Here is a 21950-nt window from a genome sequence, read left to right on the forward strand (position 1 = left end):
ATTGCAAACCTTTAGCTTGGGGGAAAATAGATGTTCATCTAAAAAAAAATATGCTTTAGAGCCCAAGTCACTATATAAAACTTCTGCAAAAGATAACCATTTCATGAAGCAACTCTCAGTAGCGTAAAGTAGCTGCACCATGCTGTAAATGTACAAATCAACATTTAGGGATGACGTCTTCACAATAGGTATGCGGTGCCAAAGTGAACGGTGACAGGATGGGGACCCAGCTGGTGGGTTTCCTGTAGGGGAAATCTATGGAAATGTTGTGGACTTCCTGGTTTTGAACACTCTAGAAAATAACCTGTGGAATTTAATCAACATGGGAGAAACACTAATAATTAACAACTGCATGCCTATACCGTAACGCATCTACCAGTCAAGGACAATCATCTCAATCCCAGTTAAGCTCATTTTAATTACAGTGAAAGTCAACACACCTTATTAACCATCATTCCTTGGGCAATAAAATGGTTAAAAAAAAATAAAAAAAAGAAAGAAAGAACAGTAACAACAGATCAGTAATGCATACGTGCATTATGTATATGGGAAGTAGGGAATGACATCATACCAGCCAAGAGCTAGGAATTGCGCTCTTTTCAACCACTTCCTGTTCCACTCACCCAACTTAGCAGCATAGGAACTGTGGCATTCCAGCAACAAAAGGCTGTTGACACCAGGAAGACGTTCTCTGGGAGAGTCAGAGATATAGGAATCTGTACTAATAAAGGCAATGAGGTAGCTGCCTCTTTGAGGAAGACATGTTCAAACTTGGATCAGCTGGGACAGTAATGCGACTCTTTCTGCATCGTTCAGTAGATAGCATATTGTCATCTCTACAAAGGAGAGTAAATTGCCTTACACGCAGTTGCTGTGTATTTTGTGTCAGATAGCACAAAAGCCAGACATTATATTTTTTAAAAAATAGAGGTAATCAGATAGATTTGGGATAACATCAGTTCATGATTCCAGCTACAATTTTAAGCTCTGAGTCTGGGGTGAAATGCTTTACAACATTTCTGTAGTCATTTTCAAGGATTCCAGTTAAACTATGAGCAACTCATTCTTTCAGGGTTTCAGTGGGCTTTACACAACAAGCCTATACAAAGAGATGTCAAGTGGGGGGAGGAGTGGCATGTGAATTGACTTTATTAATCTCTCCAGACTCTAAATAAAAATTGAGAAATACTGACTTTGGCTTTATTGGCCCTTATTCTGATTCCTTGGACAGTGAAATGAAAAACATAAGTCACTATCCATGCTCAGAATCAGACAGGGACCTTCATGTCTTCTCTTCAAGACCTGATAAAACACACACACACACGCACGCACCCACCCACCCACGCACGCACGCACGCACCCACACACACGTTTTCTTTTTGAAAGCCTAAATCCTAAATGAGACTGGATCAAAGCTGATTAACTTCAATAAAAATAAAACTATAAAGAAAACTGCAAGCCTGCAGTAAATTAAATGAGCATGAGAAAGGAATATGGTTGCAGCACCAGTGTGAATGTTCTCTATGTAAGCGCTGACATACTGATTTCCTTTCTCTTATTTGGGAAAGACAGTTTTGTTGTGAGACAGTTGTAAGGTCATGGAGTGTGTGTATTTGCAGACAGTCAGATGGCCACCTGGCTGCTTGGTGTGGAGAACAGGCTGTAGGGAAACACCAAAGTGCTGTAAAGTGGGATCACAGCATGGGCTGTGAAAAAAATAAAGAAGTGGGAGGGCAATAGTGTTCCCCTCACCCAAAAGCCCTGTGAGGCAGACAGATACTGAACACTGCTCATATACAACTGCTGCAGGTTCCAGAGCAAGATATGTAGAGAATTTGCATTATTTACATCTTACAAAAAGTCGTATCTGTTCTGCTTCAGATCAGCAAAACAAAATGTTTAGATCTGTGTCATTCTTTCTCATAAAGCTTTTTTGTGTTTTATTTGAGGCTCTATGGGTATGTTTGGGCATATATGATGTACCTATAGGTATGGATGGCCATAAATTATATATGCTTTGTGTTGATAATGTTTATAACCATATAAAATCTCTTTTAAAAAAAAAAAAAAAAAAAAAAAAAAAAACCTCTAAAATGAGAACAAAACCATAATGTTTGCATTCTGCCTGTTTTTTTCAAATGAATCATTTTTTAAACACACTTCTGATGGAGCTTCAGTTCCCCCAACATGTTAAAATAAATTCATTCAGTAGTCAGGATTGTTTTCCCACAGTCACTGAGTCACAAACTTCACCACATCAGATATCCACCACAGTAAACAGCTCTCACACCCAATGATTTAGGATCAAAAATGTGAACTCAGTTTACATGAGTGTAATCTCTCACAGGCTTTTCACAAACTGACTGAGTGACTGAGTGAGTGACTGAGTGAACGACTGAGTGAGTGAGTGAGTGAGTGAGTTAGTGAACGACTGAGTGAGTGACTGACTGACTGAGTGAGTGAGTTAGTGAACGACTGAGTGAGTGACTGACTGACTGAGTGAGTGAGTTAGTGAACGACTGAGTGAGTGACTGACTGACTGAGTGAGTGAGTTAGTGAACGACTGAGTGAGTGACTGAGTGAATGAGTGATTGAGTGAGTAACAGTGAATGAGTGAGTGAATAAAGTGAGCGTCTTTACCTGTAAACTGAGGGCAATCTGACGGATGTACAGCATGTTCAAGTCCTCCAAAATGCGCAGTTTCTCCTCCATGTCCAGTTTCTCTAACGGCATTATTCAGAGAAACAATCAGCTGCAGATTTTGTAGGCTCGCCCTCCTCCTCCTCCTCCTCAGCGGTGTTGTAATACGGAATTTAGAGCCATGCTTAATATTGCTCATTCAGTGAATCACTTCTTAAAATAGAAATTCCTGATTTAAACTGTAAATGAAATATTAAAATCACGCGTGCTTCCAAAAAAATAAGGGTATAGTTTCCGGTCGGGTTTCATGTGAGACAGCCTGACGTCTCACACAGCGCAAACTTTCTGAGCTCTTCAGCGGCTTTCTCACACACACACACACACACACACACACACACACACACACACACACACTGCCTTACCAAAACGTCCAGTCAACAGCGCGCGAGCGTTTAGATCGCATACACACAAGTCCACACACACACACACACACACACACACACACAGTCGGCAGTGGTGGAAATGCTGAGGAGAGACTCCGAGTCGCTTTCTCCTGCTCTGCGCTCTGAGAGAGCTGTTCTCTCTATCTACACCAGGGCCATGAACACACACACACACACACACACACACACACACACATATACATATACACACACATATACACACACATATACACACATATACACACACATATACACACACACACACACACAGGCTCGGTACATAGAGCCCGCCTCTCATTCACACACAGTCAACTACAACCACCACACACCCCAGACAATACACAACCCTGTACAAACAACACATTCCAGGCAATTACTTACACATTAGAGAGTTTACAAGAGTATAAGAGCGTTTACACACAGCAAGAGAGATTCTCTCTTTGAAACAAATCAAACAAATCAGAAATAAGAGAAACCCAACCATACAACTGATTATAACTCTAACCATTTATATTTATTAATTCAGCTGAAGCTATTCACTAGAGCCATGGCTCTCAAAGTGGTGTCTGGGTACCCTCAGGGTTCCTGATGGACATCCTGGGAATCCCTGACTACTGGTTTTTTTTATTTTTTTTAAATCACATGATGGTGGTGGTAATTACTATTACTACTACTACAACTACTTGTTATTACAACTAGTATCAAGGCTGCTGTGGTTACTTTTCATTATCATAGCTTAAGTGACTGCTCATTTGAAATGAAAGGGGTTAATCTAAAACTTGATAACTAAAAAAAAAAAAGGTTTCAGATCCTCTGCTCTAAAGCCATGGTTCTCAAAGTGGGGACCGTAATTTTTTTCCATTTTTGTTACAGTGATGGGAATCACAACTTATCATTAATCACCAAAGTTATTATATTAATTATTGAGTTCTTATAGTTATTAGCCCATTTTACTGGTTGCTTGAACTCAAAAACAAGGACTATAAATAAAGTCAACATGAATTTAACGACAATTTTACTAAAAATGGATTCTGTGAGTGGAAGGTACAGAAATTAAAAACATCTATAGCACCAGTAAATAACCAATATATTACTGCTGAACAAATAATGAGCCTAATATTTTTTAAGAACCTCTGCTCTATACAGACTGATGATACTATGAAACAAAGCAATTGGTAAATCTGTAAGGAGTCAAACCCTGAAATCACACCCTAGTGTTTTTGGTTCTATTATCCCCACACCAACCCCAAACCCAGGCTAATTATGTAAAATTCTCCATAAACTACGGGGAAACCCCGCTGATGCACTAACGACACTGTGCAGCCCGAGCTGTAAAGCCAGAGGAGACAAAGACACCATCTGTCTCACCCAGACAACACTACAGTGCCAGGTCTAGCACTAGTCATCCAGGGCTGCACCATATGTCATTTGTTAATAGTATTCACAATCCTGGCCTTTGCAGCACTGATAGCACAGAAACCACATGCAAATAAGTCCTTCAACAAACCATAAATTTTGACCAATCAGGTTTCAGAAAACCTTTCTGTTGTCACTGTGATCATCTCAGTGTGGGCCAATCCTTAATGGCGACCCACTGGCTCACCAGTTCTTCCAGGCATATCGTGATCACACTGTCTACCAGTAGGGCACTCTCCTAAATAATGAAATGTTATGATATGTTTAGCATTTTAAATAATAACCAAATAATAATTATAATCCAAAATGTAAATCATGAATGATCACAAATTAGTGAAATAAAATAGGCACAGAAGGTATGAGTACTGAGCTGTAATAGAAATCATATTTCGCAAAGCTCATACACATGTATTTTTGATGAAACAGGCAGACACACCACAATAGATGTATCAATCTTTAATTTTTCCATAATTTATTGAAAGCAAGCATAATCCAGTCCAGCTCTCTGGAGCTCACTCCAAGTGCATGAGCCTAGCCGTTTTCAATCTGTTCCTCAGAGACCACTAGCCTGTCCACATTTTTATTACATTCCAGCTCTAATCACACCTGAGCCAGGTGATAAAAGCTGCAGAATGCTAAAGATCAGACACAGATGTGTTAAACACAGGACCAACAAAAACAAAAAGCATGAATTAACCATTGGTTCTTGAGTATCAGAATGGGCCAGAAAAGTTGAGGATATAAACAAATCTACAAATCATCAGCTACAAATTTCATTCTTCCTCTTGACAGCTCAAAATGATGGGCGGGAGTTATTATTCTAACAGATGTTTGGGACAAACTGTGTGCTTACACATTCAGTTTTTCGCCATTTATGATAAAAATTTCTGTTTGTTTCCAACATATAAAAAAAGCTTCTTACATGATCGGTTCAGTGTTGAAACTAAGAAACTCCAGCCCAGTGTTCTCCCCACGCCAGATTTTTAACTGCCTTATGCAATACACCACGCTGGGACCCCCAGTGGGAGATTTATTATTCTCTAGGATGCTTTGGGAGATGGAAAGAAAAATAGGCCAGCAAAGAAGGACCCCAGGAGAGTGGTATTCTGTATTTGTAAAAGCAGACACAGGGTCTCGACTGCTGTGTTCATCAGTGAAACTCGATCAACCACCTGGGACAGTGAATTATGTTCAGCATTCCTGCTCTGTAAAGACATGCACAGAGGTTATAATGTTACAGGACCAGAGGCATTGCAATGCACAACAGAAATGATTCCATTCAAAACAGAGAGCTGGGTCCAAAAAGGGCTGATACTATTATGCAAGAAAGTAAAATCTGATGGGGCTGTGAAAAATGCACTGATCATCTCTATTATCCATTTAGCTAAATAATTTTGACCAGCTTTTGTAGTATATATGACAATGCAATTTAACATGTCAGTATGACATACCATCAGGCCTGAATACAAATTTAGCCTGCCTTAAACACAACACAGTCTCTGAAATAACCCTTGTGAATGCAATGCAAAACAGCTATTATCCAAATTGAAGGGTATGTGAGCGGGCCTCCCATCGCGATGCGGCTTTCCGTAGCTTAGTCTGCATCCATCGGGACAAATGAGCTGCTTAGAGTCGCCGTGTTGTCTTGTCCAGCTGCCAGTATCGTAGTGTCCTGGAAGTTACCAAACATGACGCACACGTGAAGAATATCCTTGTTGTGAATCAGAGCGTTTGGCTGACTGCCAAGTTCTAAGCTCATTTCCACTACCAAAAAACTAATCCATTCATTTTCCACCATGCTAGTCATGTTGCATAACAGGATAGCAGTGCGTTTAGGTCAGAGTCAGGGGTCATCTAAAGAACTTGACGGTCTCTTAGGAGCTGCTTTAGGGACCATTAACAGTGCTTGGCAGGCCATTGTTTCTGAGCGGATGTAGGGTACCATATATAGGGGGGACATTTCCTTTCACTAATCAGCAGGGAGGGAAAAGTTTGGGAGGCTGATAAAAGTCAAAGCTGCTTAGGTGGCATGATAAAGGAATTTTGAGGGTGGGGTAAGAACTCTGGTACTATTTAAAGAAAGTACTTGACCACAAACAAATAGAAAAAACACAGTATTTCATTTATAAGTGCCAAATTTCTAAGTCCAGTAAATCACTGAAAATGGAGGGTAATTTAAAGAGTAAACTATAAAATTGGGTCCTCACAAAGCCATTAACCATGTTGTGTTCAGTGCTCAGGGACTGCTGCTCATTTAGTACACATCTGTGGAGCAAACAGATGGGCTGTGGCCTCAAGCAAGGCCCCTAACCACTACAAAGGTCCTCTGCTGCTACAGTCCGCCATCTGTAAACGAAGTCCCAGCCACAAGATAGAAAAATGCCTGGATAGATACATACAACATACACACTTCAAAAGAACAGAGACATGACTAGAGAGAGAGCGGTGGGGGGGGGGGGGGGGGGGGGGGGGGGGGGGTGTTTGGGCGTATCATCTGAGCACCGGAGACACCTGTTTCATCTTATGACGTCAATGTTTAGTCCTGCAGGCACAAGGATCAAAACAGTGTTGAAATTCAGCCACTGATGACTCAAAATTCATCACTGATGAGAGATGTAGAGAGTGCAGGATGATATACAGTCAGCAGATGTCTTGCTCCACCAACACTGAGGGTTACACAAGCATATGAAAGAGAACTGTACCTTTCCATTAAACCCAATTTGTGCAACACGATATCCGCATGACATTGATGCTAATCCAGTCTGGTTCATAAAGAACTTTATAAGAGGCATTATTTGCTCAATTTTTAAGCTCACAGACCTCCCCACTTGGCTCACAATAGCATCTTGGCTAACCTGCTCCACACAACCACTTTCACACTCCTTCTTGTGAGCTTCTCTTGCTCTCCTGATTCCTTTGGAGACTCTCCAACTCGCAGTCAGCTGCAGGCCATGTGATCTGGCCCCTGACGCTGAGTCTGAGTCTTCAACGGCCTTTTCTCAAGTTAAGGTTCAAAGCAGCTTGCCAGGATACAGTACTTCCAAAGCATTTAAAACACTCTGACATGTATTTGACATGTACCCAAATACATAGATATAGACCATGGACATTTATGCACACACTCTTTATGTATATATATACACACATACATATATAAATAATAGTACACTCTTACATATATATATATATATATATATATATATACATATATATATATATACATATACATATATATATATATATATACATATATATATATATATATATATATATATATATATATATATATATATATATATATATATATATAAGTGTGTGCATAAATGTCCATGGTCTATATCTATGTATTTGGGTACATGTCAAATACATGTCAGAGTGTTTTAAATGCTTTGGAAGTACTGTGTGTGTGTGTGTGTGTGTGTGTGTGTGTGTGTGTGTGTGTACTCACACACACACTCACAGATACTCAAAGTTAATGTAAGGACTCGCTTTTCAATGTTTGCTAAATGTCCTGAACTAACACTATCATGACGTCATATTGTTTTAGAAAAAGCATGTTTCACGTTTCTCGAAACACTGACACTAAAAATAAAGGCTTACTCTCAGACAGAGACAGACACACAGTTCACCCAGTGATTTGATTTGTATGAGAACTGGACTTCAGTTTTTTTACTCTCAAGATAACACTGGAAGCACTCCCACTTGGAATCAGTAATAAATTCTACAAAACCATTTATATCTTTGCAACTTTGAGAAGCCCAATTCTTGATGAGATGATTATTTACAGATCACACCATTAGACTGTGCAATATCTCCCCCATGTGGACATTTTAATCCGGTCTGTGTTCCCTTTGAATAGAATAAGATGCCCTTTCTTGCATACACACAAAAATCAAATCCACTACTAACCACATTAAGAGTGAAGTAAATCACTGGGTGCCAGTGTTTTAATGGCTCTGCTTTAGTCATGTTTCCTTTCCTGTATAGGGGTATAAAACAGCTGGAAGAACGCAACACACACAACAAGCATGCAAAGAAACACTCAAGTGTCAGCTACTCATAAATAAAAGAATTGAAAGGCTGCTAGTAATACATAAGGAATTAAACATGACCAGGCAAGTTATAGGAAATTAAATCATGTAATGTGATACCACCCTTGAAATTAATCATCTCATCCTAAAGTGATTTTTTTCCTGAATTATACAACACCAATTTTCTGACATTTTTTAAATTTATTAACAATAGCCAGAACTATTTTAACCATTTTATAGTTATATTTATTATTGTAGAACATCTGCAAAACAAGTTAGTTGCTGTTATCACTTAGAAATAAAGAGAGACTGGTCAGAGTCTGACTGTTTATAGCTCCTGTAAGCCATCTCCTTATTTCTCTCTCTTAAAGTTAATAATAATAACAAAAAAAAAAATCACAGCTGCTCGAGTTACTGAGAAACCAATTAAACACAAAGTCCTGTCTTTAGACTTTCCTGTGGTGGAACATTTAAAGGAACAGCTTTATCTCTGACTAGTACACAGTGCTGACACTGGAGAGTCCTTCTATAAATGTTAAATGTTAATATGGTGATGCGTGGTATTTATTTAACGATTCTTAACAACTTGTTAAATAACATCTTTTTTGTTTATTATTAGTTTTAGATTATGTGGAGAGACCACCATACAAATTCATGTGAATAACGATAACTTATTAGAACGAGTGTAATATTATAAAATTGGATTTGTATTACAGTTGGAACTTCTGTTAGAGCTTCTGTTTGAGAAAATTAATCAACACGCTCTGGCCAATCAGAATCGAGAATTCAACAGTGATGTGGTAGACAACTGTATACACTATTCACTGCTTTATGAAGAAGAGACAAATCCATTGTGATAGGAGTAGAACTAATTTCTAACTAAACAGAAAGAAAACAGATAACATCATAGTATTATTCAAACATTTGTGTTTGTTCGCCATTAGAATTATTTTAAAATATTAGTAAGGTTAATTACCATCCACAGAATGATATACAGTGTGATAAAATGCATCATTTGAGTACAAGAGGGCTCTAAACACTATGACAAGTGTAACACAAGGGCAATGTATACAGCTAGAGTCTCAACAGAATGAATCATTAATAAGGTCTTTGACCCTCTTTCATAAAGGCATTCATGCACAGACAGGAACGGACTGTGATTTCACAAAGTCAACACCTGTCTACATTAGGCAAGCGGCAGCGGAGTATGACATCACTGTTTTTCCGATCCAATGAAATTAGAGCACTTTCAGCGTGACCCGGAGGAGGCCAGGTGCAACAGTACAGTTGGATAAAAATCACCAGACCAGACACATGTGAGGAATCCATGAGTCAGGTCAGAACAGTCATTACTGCCTCACTCTGACACCATCATATGTTTGGCCAGGAATAATTTACCTCAAATGCAGTCAGTTAGCTAATGTTTGATATTGTGTCATTTTTATTTTTGGACAAATTCTTCCTTTAACATCATCGAAACCTGTTCACAAACTTTTTGCAGCCAAATAAACTCCACAAACCCCTTGAGCACAGATTCATTAACATAATCCTACTATAAATATTTGTACATATTTACTATTCAAATATGTATACAAGAATATTTGTATTGGTGCCATAGTGTTTTTTTTAGTCCAGATCCTTCCACTAACAGAACACACTGACAATATTTATAAGCTTATTTGTATTTGAGTTATTAGGATTAGGCTAGGATTAAACCCATTCAATTCAAGTGACCAGTCAAATGGGATAATAAGCCCTCAAGCACTCAATAATGAATACAGTATTATAAAATATAATGCTTCACAAACACCATTTTGAAAACCTTTACTATAGAGGTTCACTGAGGAGGAAAGGTATTACAGTAATCCTCAACTGAATGGACTACATCAGGGAATTGTCTAGGAAATAAAGATGAGAACTAATGAACAAACTCTTTGTAGGAAAGAGAGAGAAAGAGAGAGAGAGAGAGAGAGAGAGAGAGAGAGATTGTGCAAGGTGATGTAATGACGCTGGCTCAAAGCCCAGAGGCTATACGCTGCTCTAAGAAAGATCAAGGAGCCCATTCAATTCAAGCTGCTCTAAAAACACACAGACCTTTCTGTTAAAGTCCTGTCCATCTGTCAGTAGGTTCTATATTTGATCAAATAAATAGTGAATAATAATATTGTTTACTTATTAAGATTTTCCAAGACACAGGTCAAGACTATTAATGATGTCAGTGATGAGTCTTCATTTAAAAATGGATTAGATATCAAGGTATGTGTTCTTTTTTTTTTTTTTTTTTAATAACAGACTCTTAAGCAGAATACCAAACAAGTAAGAACGTGTCAGATTTCTAGTATTAACTCATTACCCAACATGTAAAGCCAATCAATAGTAAAAGTAACAGGGTCAAGAGAAAGAGGTATTGTGTAGGACTGACTCTAAGCTGAGATAAGTGAATACATTTCTTGCTCAAGGAACCCAACATCAAATCTCTGGTAAGGCTGAGGTCTGAACTCACATTCCAGTGGTTTGTCTAGAAATAATAATCTATATAGAATGCTAAACTGTCTCTTACAGCCTAGAAGTATCTCTCAACAGCTCTAACATGCATGAATATAACTTCTGGAAGTCCTCCTGCCACACTAAATACAGATAAGCAACAAATGAAAGGAAAAACAAAGAAGCTCTCTTATGCTGTAGAGACATTTTGCTGGTGGATCCACTCGTTTTCTTAGAGAGAAGAGTCACTGAAAATGAATACAAAGTTCTTCCACCTGATGAGGCTCAAAATGATGTAAATAATATAATATGGCCTTCACCAGGTCTCAGCCTAATGGAACACCTATGGAAAATTACAGATGAACAGTGCTCTCCATCACCATCATCAAAATACTAGGTATTGAGGAGATATCTTTTAGAAGAATGGTGTTCATCCATCCAGTACACTTCCAGAAACTTCTGATGTCATTACAATCTATGCCATTGCATACTGAAGCTGGCTTGCGGTGGCCCAACCCCTTACTAAGACACTTCATGCTGTTTTTTTTCTTTTCATTTTGTAGATAGCCATCTAACTGAGAAAAAAACAACTTACATCTGTCACACATAGACAGAAGAGGGATTTTTGTATATTTTTCATCACTAACATTAATTAAGTCAGATACCCAGCTAGGTAATGGCTATTAAACTAGCTTGCCTTTGTCAGAGTTCAGTATCAGAGACATGACTTGCATCATATTCTCTTGCATCATTTTATGTTCAGGGGTACTTTAAGTTAGATGAATCTTTCCAGACACACACGAAGTGTTTGTGACTAATTAGGCATTCCGTTTAATCAGTGATTATAACAGACGACTGTAGGGGGTGAAGACAATAAACATTAGCAGATCAAGTCAACAAATAGCAGACATTCTTCAGACTGTGACACAAATCTACCCCCTGTGGCTTAGACTCTACTGACAAACCTGGAGTCAGCAGCACAGAATAAATAGTAGCTCCCAATTTCTCATTATTCAGGGTCAACCAAATATTGATCCAAGTCAAATTCAGCAAGCTGCACGAGGCTGAGTAACCAGGCTGGCCAAAAAACAAACAGCCATAAAAGTAGCATTGCATTTTCTCACTAGGAAAGATACAAATACGGTTTCTTCGGAACATACATAAACATCTGACACATGAGGATTTGAGTCATTGCCATTTTTAGCATTCAAAGTCAATGTAAGATATTGCTTAAGAAATAGCAAAGGCCAAAGGTCACACATAGGTTTTAGACAGGTTATACAGCTGATTTAGGAGATGTTTTAATAGTTTATGGACATTAACAATTGGAAACATTGATGTTTTTGAATAGTGACTCCGCCATCATGAAGCCAAGACATGTAACGGTTTGGACATAGTCCAGCAATGATGCAGAGTATCAGTGCATGGCAGCGGTGGACAATCCCTCTGTCAAAGATGACTACGTTAGTGTGTTAACAACAGCATGCTTTTGTCAGAAAGTAAGTCTGGTTGAATGACACCCTGGAGAGCGATAGCAACTGAAGAGAATGTGTGGATTGTGTTAAATGAGAACAAAAGGGAGGTTTTTCCAGGGACATCATATAACCATCACTTGTAGAATGTTTAACTGGTTATCTATATCAGTTTCCATATCTAAACCAGTGAGTCCAATTTCCTCGTTCTACCTGCTGATTTTTCTTTTAACATCTTCTAAGTCCAAACTATTGTGCTCTCTTAAAGCAAGTCCAATCAATATCACTTCACTAAACAGCCTGGACCCACAACAGCAACAAACCAACAGCAAGTCCAGCATTGTGTAGTAGACCATAAAAGCACTTACGTTAGATCGGGACACAAGATTAAGCATGTCCCTTTATGGAAGGAACACATAGCACATGAATCACTTCCTGCTTCAGGCAATGGCATGCAAGCAATGGCTGTTTCCAGAATCTCTTAAATAACACTTTACCCACAAAGATTAACATGACTAATGATGAAGGAGCAGTGGGATAAAGCACACAACCCTGTTCACTGGAGCTTAGTAGCTTGTACCATGAGTTATGGTGAAGGTATTCACTTAAAGCAATACTCCAGTGTTTGTCAACTTTATCACTATATTTCTAATGTATAATTTACTAAATGGGATAAATAGGAACACCTGTACATCTGCTTATTCATGCAATTATCCAATCAGCCAATCATGTGGCAGCAGCACAATGCATAACATCATGCAGATACAAGTCAAGAGCTTTAGTTAATGGTCACATCAAACATCAGACTGGGGAAAACGTGATCTCATGCCTTGGCGATGAGAGAGTCAGAGAAGAACGGCCAGAGGAGAATGCCCAGCTGACAATAAGGTTACGGTAACTCAAATGACTACTCTTTACAACCGTTGTGAGCAGAAAAGCATCACAGAATGCACAATGTTAGGCAGATGAGCTACAACAGCAAAAGACCATGTTGGGTTCTACTTCCACTGTCGGCCCAGAACAGGAATCTGAGGCTACAGTGAGCACAGGCTCAACAAAACTGGACAGCTGACCACTGGAAAAAGACCAGATGTTTTTCCTATCTTTTAAAAAGAGGATGTTTACATCCTCTGTGTCCAAATTGTTATGTTCCTCATAATACGAACTTAAAGCCTTTTCATAAGAGTAAGATTAAGAATTTAAGAATGTCACTGAATCTAGTAGATGAAGCCATGCCTTTAAGCATGGAGCGAATATGATGTTACTCAGCACGTTTTTTGAAACCAGGGTAGTGTACTGAGCCTTACATTTTTGAGTATGTGTGTTTTAAGGGTTGCATTATAACACATTAGGAGCTGCAGAGCTGAGCTAGTCACCACATTTGCATTAGTTTGATGTGACACTTTGAACAATGTTCGCAGGTATGATAACGTGTCGTGTTTGTTACAGAAAAGGGGAAGTGGGAAGTTGTGGCATCTGCTCAGATTTAGTAGACCATCCCCTGTATTTGTGCTGTCTATTTGTGACTGAAGGAACCTACCCATAAATCAATCCAGTCATTTTAACAGAAGAATGTGCTTCCTCTCCTAAAAAAAATACCCACTCAAGCTGGCAGTTTACTTTTGGGCTTTGGCATGAAAACACTTGAGACTAGCTTCTCTGATGACTTTCCCATGAAAAACATCACCAGGCTGTCACAGTAAAATCTCAAGAACCTCAGCTCCACCAGGCAGTATCCAACATAACATCTGTGCACTGTTCAGATAAGATAAGATCATGCTTCACGTCCTGCTGTCCTTGTGTTCTAGGGAAACGCAAGGTCAAGCCAAATAGCATTTGTGCCGTCATCATGAATGGCTAACTAACACTGGATTCATTTCCAGTGCTGCGACATGTACATGTAACAGAACACACAATCCTTTATCATCCAGTAGAACAGTCTGAGTTTTAAAAAAAACTTGTCAAGCTAGTTAAACTTTATAAAATGTGTTTTGTATGTAAAAATTGGCAATGTGTTAGTTTTTGTGCATTCTTTGCTGAAAATCTCAGATCACCCTCAAACATAAAATAGGCAAGTGTTATTGAGTCATAAATTCTTACAGCCTATAGCCTCCAATACAGGGCTGTTTTTTAAATCTCACACCCTCTCCTGATGAAATTCTGACCAATACTTTATTTTTGTTTGTACCTGCTTGCATTATATTCTAATGGATGCACTTGGTTCTGTTTCCCAAAATATAAACAAATTAGTCATTTTAAGCCACAGTGACGCTAACCAGTATGAATGATTGAATACTGTAAACATGTTACGCAGCACCATGTCAATGAACGTGGCCTTTTTTCTGTCCCAGTCACTTGTGCAACTTTTTCGTTCCAGTGCATACCTCATATGCAATCCAGCGTTCCAAATGAGGGTTAAAGTGTAGATTCTGTGCCTTTTTCTGTTGTCTAATGGCTTTTTTTGCACCACACCAAGCAATTTTTTTATCCAATAACCAAAACGGTTGCCTTCAAGACTTGCTGTAGGTGGCTATCATTATCTTACTATACAGAAGTAAAATATATAGGTAAAAAAAATGAATCAGCTATGTGATGGGCTATACTGATCCAATCAACTGGTAAAACTATGAAAAATGTACATTTAATAAAGCATACAGGAACCTCTACTGGAAAATGGGTAGAATTTTATTTGGTATGCACTTCTCAAAGCTGAAAGGTTTTTCTGACAAAAATATTTTATCTGATCAACATCATTCGGACCTCACGCCTGTGGCCGGACTAACCGTGGTGTAGAAATTCCTTCTTCATTCTTTAACGGAGCATTTATGTTCGCTATACAATTGCAGGATGCTGTTCTTATTATTAGCTTTCCAAGATTTGTCTTGGACCCTTAGCTTTTGCTGACATGTTAACACCCTTTCTCGCTCTGCAAACAAAACCCAATACACCTCTTTGCTAACCAGCTGCTCCACGGCAGAGCAATCCCCTGCATACTAAAGACAGCTCTAAAAAGAGCAGGGCTCCTGTGGCCTCAGCGGGTAGACGATTAGCCTCCAGTGTGGTTTTCACATGCAGGGACATTCTGCCAGGGACTTGTGGTTCCTTCTGTTGAAATCCCAAAGTATGCACTCCAATCATAAAACATGCTCTCCTGTTTAGGCCCTGGTGTTGAGTGATTCCTCATTGTTGTGCAGCTCCTCAAGGTTGTTCTGAGAGGCCAAAATGGACATTTTTGCATTCTTCACCATCAAAAAGCTCATTCAGGGCTCATGTTACCTGCAACTTCCCTGTGGATATGGGCAGTTGGTGTCATTTCAGAAAGAGTGGAAATGGCAGTTGTTGTCATTTGAGAAAATGCGAAGTGAAGTGATAATATTTGAGACAATGCACTGTTGAGGATTAGCACTCGGTTCATGGAAGTCATTAAGGCAGTATGCATGAAAATAGCTGCTTACGAAAACTTGAGCGATTTTATATCCCTTGTTAAACATTTCCATATGGCTTAATCCTGACGTGAAAACCACAGAAGACACACGCCTTCGCAGTGGACCAACACAAAATATCCAGGAAGAAGCTGAAGGAAATGTGGGAAAGTGCTTAAAAGAAATTCACTGCAGAACCCATCAATGGAGAGAACGCCCCAGTAAACAGTCCGTAGTGACTGTGTGTGCACTTGCAAACAATACAAATTCACAGACTTCCATAACGGCTTCCAGGGAAATTTGTATGTGTATGTGTGTGTGTGTGTGTGTGTGTGTGTGTGTCTTCCAGAGTATAATGTTTCAAAGGACAATTTACTGGCAGTCATCAATACTGTAATACTCGACTGATCAGACACACAATGCTCACTTTATATCTATGTACAGTATGTGTCCATATTGGGTGGATTGTAGAAAAAGGAGCAGGAGGTGTGGGAGTGTGTGGCCAGATGGGTGTGTCTGGTGCTCGGTAGCCTCCGTCATGTCCAACCACTTCCTTCAGACGGATCCAGAAAAGTCCTTTAGCAGGCAGCCAGCATAGTTTGGTGGACCGCTTACTCAAGCGAAAATAAACCCCCTAACATTTACAAAATAAAAATAGCTTAACTTGGTATGTCCTTTCTTACTATCTCGCTATCACAACACAGCGTTATGAACATGTTCAACCTGAAGGATTTCAGGATTAGCATTTTATTATCAAGTAGGCCAACAGAATATGCATAATGTTAAGATAATCTTGACACAAAGTTGAAACACAGTTGAAACACAGAAACACACCCACACACACACACACACACACACACACACACACACACACACACACACACACACACGGGAAAATGGGAAAGAATTCAGCATGCTGATTTGACAGACACCTGCAGAGAGCGGATGGCAAGTAAGCTATTAATACAGTTTGACAGAGGAACCTGAAAATGCACATGGATATGAGAATAACTCTGAAGCAAGTAAGTAAGGAATAAAACATAACAGGGGTGTGCTTTTATATGAAAATCATCAATGATAAGATGAAAGATGACTACTTTCCAATATCAGCATGTCCTGAAGCCTTTTATTCCTCATATACCGCAGCAGTTTCCCAACATTTACGGTTACATTTCATGTTGCAGAACATCCACGAAACAAGCTAGCTCCTGTTATCACTTACTTTATAACAGCTATAAATAGACTTTCCCTTGCCAGCCTGTCTCTTTAAGGTAATAAAACAAACAAAAAAAAAAAATGCAGCTTGTTTCCAAGAAACCAGAAAACACGAAGACCTCTATCCTTAATCTTCCCCATGTCGGAAAACAAAGTTACAAAGTTCTGACTGTTACAAAGGGCTGACACTGGAGACTCCTTCCAAAAATAAAATAGCTAAATATAAGTCTTCTCACAGAAATATCAACAATTACACACTCCGTTTATGTGGCGCGTCCGTCATACAAGTCTCTGTGTAAGTTGTTACTATAGAAACAACATCGTATCAGATACCTGTGTATCGCTGTGGTATAAATAAGATAGCATTACATTTAAATCTTTAGGAAAAGATACATATAAATTAACAAGTCCAAAAGCAACATATCTGAAATGACTAAAATCTTTGGCTAAGACAAACATGAGCGAGTAAAAGTGAACAGTTACAATGTTTTGGAAAACATTCCTGCAGCACTATAGTATGACAAGGCAAAAGTTATTAGAGGGAAAATTCTGGCATGTGTTGTACATGAAGAGCTTTTCTGAAAAGCAAAACATAAGCAAATGACTTCACATAGGCTGCGATTGGGAATATAAAGGCAAGCAATAGCTTTTAAAGAAAAAAAGAAAAGAAAAATATTACCGTTCATCTTTAAAACAAAACATATAGATATAAACTTTACTGGCAATACATATATGTAATCATCTGGTGATACAGGTATTAGTTAATTGGCTGTTTTATTTATTTATCAGTTTTATTTCATGATAAAGTCACTTGTCAAATGAGTTGCAAGCCAGACCTCTAACTACAGTCCATTTCATCAATAAATGTGGCCCAGAACCATCTAAGTTGATAGGAAGAGGCAATGTGACTGACATGGCAGACCAAACACAAACCTTTTCGTGCAGCCCATTAGCAAACGAGCAAGATTATTTTGTTTACTCACCACTAACTGCTTCAAACAGAACCCTTTAAAACATTTTAAAGATTAGATTCTGTGAATCTTTTTCGCCCCGTTGTGATGTTGGAAACTGGAGCACAAAGTGCATACACACAGAATCGAAAACAAGACCCTTGCTCCCAAATGTGTGGAGCCAATCAGACTGCAACGTCCAACACTCTATATCCCGTGTGTGGAGCATCTGAGGCTGCAACTACTACTGAATCATACTCAGTGGCAAACGGCGTCTTACACATAGTCTCAGGACTAAAGTTAATCAGTCATGAGGGAAAAACACAGTCCATCTATGAAAAGTGTCCAATCATCCAGGTAGTTAGAAATGATAAAAGAATACTTCTTTAAAACATCTTCTTTAAACAAATACTGATTTTGTCTACTTTTTGGTCCTAACACAATGGTGAAATATTCTACATCAGTTGAACTGTAAGTTAAGGTAAGACTTGGTAAGACTTCACTTGAGATTTTGAATGTGGTGTGTAATTTTGCACTGTGCAGACTCAACCATTTTAAATCATTATTTTTTGGACATGCAGGTAGACTGATGAATATGTGTAGTGTAACTTCAATTTCAAAACTTGTGAGCAGCTGCTTAATCACGTCTCCTCTCTCTCTCAGGTATAGGAACACTGGTGTGCTGACATTACAACTAATACTAACACTAGATATCATGCTGAAAGATACATACTGATTTTTTAAAAATACTTATAAATCAGCAGACTAGGGACATTTTCGCCAGGTCTGCAGTCATCAAGTGACTTTTACACCTTTGTTACTTCTTTATTTGAACTCTGTTGTACTTGTCTTCATGTCTATGTATGCAGGTGTGTTTGTTATTAATCAGCATGAGTAAGGATTTAACCAGAAGCCATTACAGTTGTTCAAGACCATTCTATACGCTTCATGAACATTTAAAGCTTGCAGGAAGTCGACAGACACTTTCACCAAGACAAGATCATTGATGATTAGCCAGCAGTTCCATTATCTTCTTCCAGGCTGCAAGACTTTTTCACTCAGCTCTTACCTAGCTTTCTCATGGCAATCTGAGCCTGGTACACAAACCCAGGCATTGTAAAAGTTCAATTAGGTCAGCCAGTGTATGGAGTCAGAGCTCTGCTTTGCTAACACATGGTAAAAAGATCCTTTTGAAAGGTCCAGCGAGCTTTATCCCATCTGAGATATCCAAAGGGTATGGAAATATATCATGACGTCAAAAAAGTTATCTTGAAATGCCGATAGGGTATAATCTCTACTGGATAACAGTGGGATATTGTTAGCAAGGTAAATGGTGTGAATGAACACACATGAATATTGAATGAGAACTTGAAAGAGAGGCGAGACTGTAAATGGGCACTCGGGTTCAATGTCACAGCTGTGAGATAACAACTAAACCTATCAGATTTTTACAATCTGAGCAGGACTGATCGCTCCACGGCCTTTAATCTGCAAAATAAACCTCAAAACTATTATTTATGACAGTGGAAGAGGATTTACTGCAGATTTGTCGTAGTTAGACGTAAAACCTGCTGCACAATAATATGATAGCCACAATATTATGCTAAACTAGTCTGAAACCCACACCACAACATGCTGGAAAGAGAAACCTACTATTGTCCAAGAAACTTTCCATCTTTCCCTAAAGCCGGCTGGTTAAAAATAATTAGAGGTTACACAAGGTTTGCTTTCAAGTGTAGTTATATCCTGATATAACAAATAAAACCAGCATCTCAAATTATAAATTATATACAAGAAAATATACTGCATGCATTAAAAGTTTGTTTAAATGGCATGTTATGGTATGGGAAACTTATAACACTTGACTCATACTTCACATACTAGCGTACTAGATAGTAGGCCATGCCAAAACAGTTAGTCTTCATACTTCGCATACTAGCGTACTAGATAGTAGGCCATGCCAAAACGGTTAGTCTTCATACTTCGCATACTAGCGTACTAGATAGTAGGCCATGTCAAACCAGTCAGTCTTCATACTTCGCATACTAGCGTACTAGATAGTAGGCCATAAGGCTTCGCGTCACTGTTAATACATACTTGCGTTTATACTATTTAGTACGCTAGTATGCGCTTCCCCTGTAACCAAAGCAACAGGATTCAGTTTTCCAAAGTTAATTTGGGCTGTTTAATTATCCTTTACAATTTAGCTCTAATATAATATAATATAATATAATATAATATAATATAATATATAAAGTGTAACAAAATAACCAACCACTTTTCTACTGAGCTAGTATGGAAGACTATGCTAATGTTGTGCAGTTGTAAACAGAGCACAGAGCACACAGCCTACTACTGTACTAAACTAAACAACATAGTCAGAATAATACAGTAATAAATAAGAAGTGTAACGTTTTTTCCGTGATATAACTGAATAAGTGTCGCATGACAGTGATAGATGTGTTAGCTGAGGATTAGAAGTGAGGGAACCTATCAGCAGAGGGTGTGAGGAAGAGGGTGTGAGGAAGCCTACCTGTGGTGTGTCCATGAAAACACTCTGCCTGAACTTCCCTCTGCGCAGCTCCATCTCCAGAGCCGAGCCGCGGGCGACGGTGGCTCTGGAGGACTGGTTTCGGCAAAACATTGTGAAGGTTTAAAAAAACAAAAACCTTCCACAGCGTCTCTTGTGAATACAGCGTTTTGTTTGCCACTGAATTTCAGAAGAAAAGTAGCAGTTGGAAGTACGGACGGAAGTACTCTCTCTTTCCAAACAGTGAATCTCAAAGCGCCGGTGAGAGAATAGCGCTTGGTCTCAGGCGCGCGCGCGGTGGGATGAGACGAGAAGAGAATCCCTACTTCAGTGAAGTGAGCTCAGACACGAGCCGCAGTCTGCGCCCTACATGCGCCCTACATTTAGCGGTTATTGAAGCGCGACCCCTGGTGGACACCTATTATAACGCAGCTTGACTGGTGTGTGGCTCCACTTTGGCACACCTACTTTGCTGGTCCACTTTGTAGGTGTACAGTCAGACTCTACAGCTCATCTTTTTCTTTCTTTTTTTCTGTACAGTTTGTGTTAATCATACTCTAGGCCTTCTAGTGTCAGTGTCATATCCTGATCACTACTGGTTTAATATTTTTGGTTGTTGGATTATTCTCAACCCTGCAGTGACATTAACTCTGTGTTTTGTTGGGATAAAAATAACCTTTTGTTATTTTTTTACTTATAGTTAGACATGGCATGATACCACTTTTTCTTTTCCAATATTGATACCTTAAAGTATCAGCTGATACCAAGACCCATCTGACATTTCCATCCATTTTCTGTTCCACTTATCCTACAGGGTCATGTGGAGCCTAGAGCCGATCCCAGGTGACACTGTGGACGGGGCAGCAACCCATCACAGGGCACAATCACACACTACAGGCGATGTGGAAATGCCTGTCAGCCTACAACACGTCTTTGGACTGGAGGAGGAAACCGGAGTACACAGAGGAAACCCCTGAAGCACGCAGAGAACATGCAAACTCCACACACACACAGGGCAGAGGTGGGATTCGTCCCCCAACCCCAGAGGTGTGAGGCACATGTGCAAAACACTAAGCCACCATGCTCCCCAGCTGATTTTTTTTTTTCTTTTAAAACCTGCTTTAAGTTTAATTTTTTTTTTTAACTTGAAGCACTTAAGAAAATACGGGAAAAAATACACAGCTAAAACACAACCACAGTTTCCACATTAAAATCACTTACACTGCTTACAAATATAATGAAGTATAAAGTAAAAATATAATAAAAAATCAATCCTAACAAAGTCCCTTCATATGTAAACATTTACAGTTTTTTTTTTTTTTTTTTGAACTTTTCCAGACCCAATTC

At 39.0% G+C, this 21950-nt stretch overlaps 1 protein-coding gene across 4 annotated transcripts in view; it reads right to left on the reverse strand.

Moving 5' to 3' along the window:
* Positions 1-20870, reverse strand: part of rtkna (rhotekin a) — a 62004-nt gene extending 41134 nt beyond the window's left edge. For 2 of the 4 annotated variants that reach the window (XM_026931587.3, XM_053228960.1), the window contains exon 1: positions 20607-20870. In XM_026931587.3, coding sequence (XP_026787388.3) covers positions 20607-20717 — 111 coding nt within the window. In that variant the 5' untranslated portion in view covers positions 20718-20870. Of the gene's footprint in view, positions 1-2640; positions 3218-18106; positions 18264-20606 lie in introns of those variants that run through there. The other 2 variants (XM_026931591.3, XM_053228957.1) reach the window with 2 other exon arrangements.
* Positions 20871-21950: the final 1080 nt, after the last annotated feature.

The sequence above is a fragment of the Pangasianodon hypophthalmus genome, chromosome 24 (assembly GCF_027358585.1).
Source record: "Pangasianodon hypophthalmus isolate fPanHyp1 chromosome 24, fPanHyp1.pri, whole genome shotgun sequence".
In the NCBI taxonomy this organism is placed as follows: domain Eukaryota; kingdom Metazoa; phylum Chordata; class Actinopteri; order Siluriformes; family Pangasiidae; genus Pangasianodon; species Pangasianodon hypophthalmus.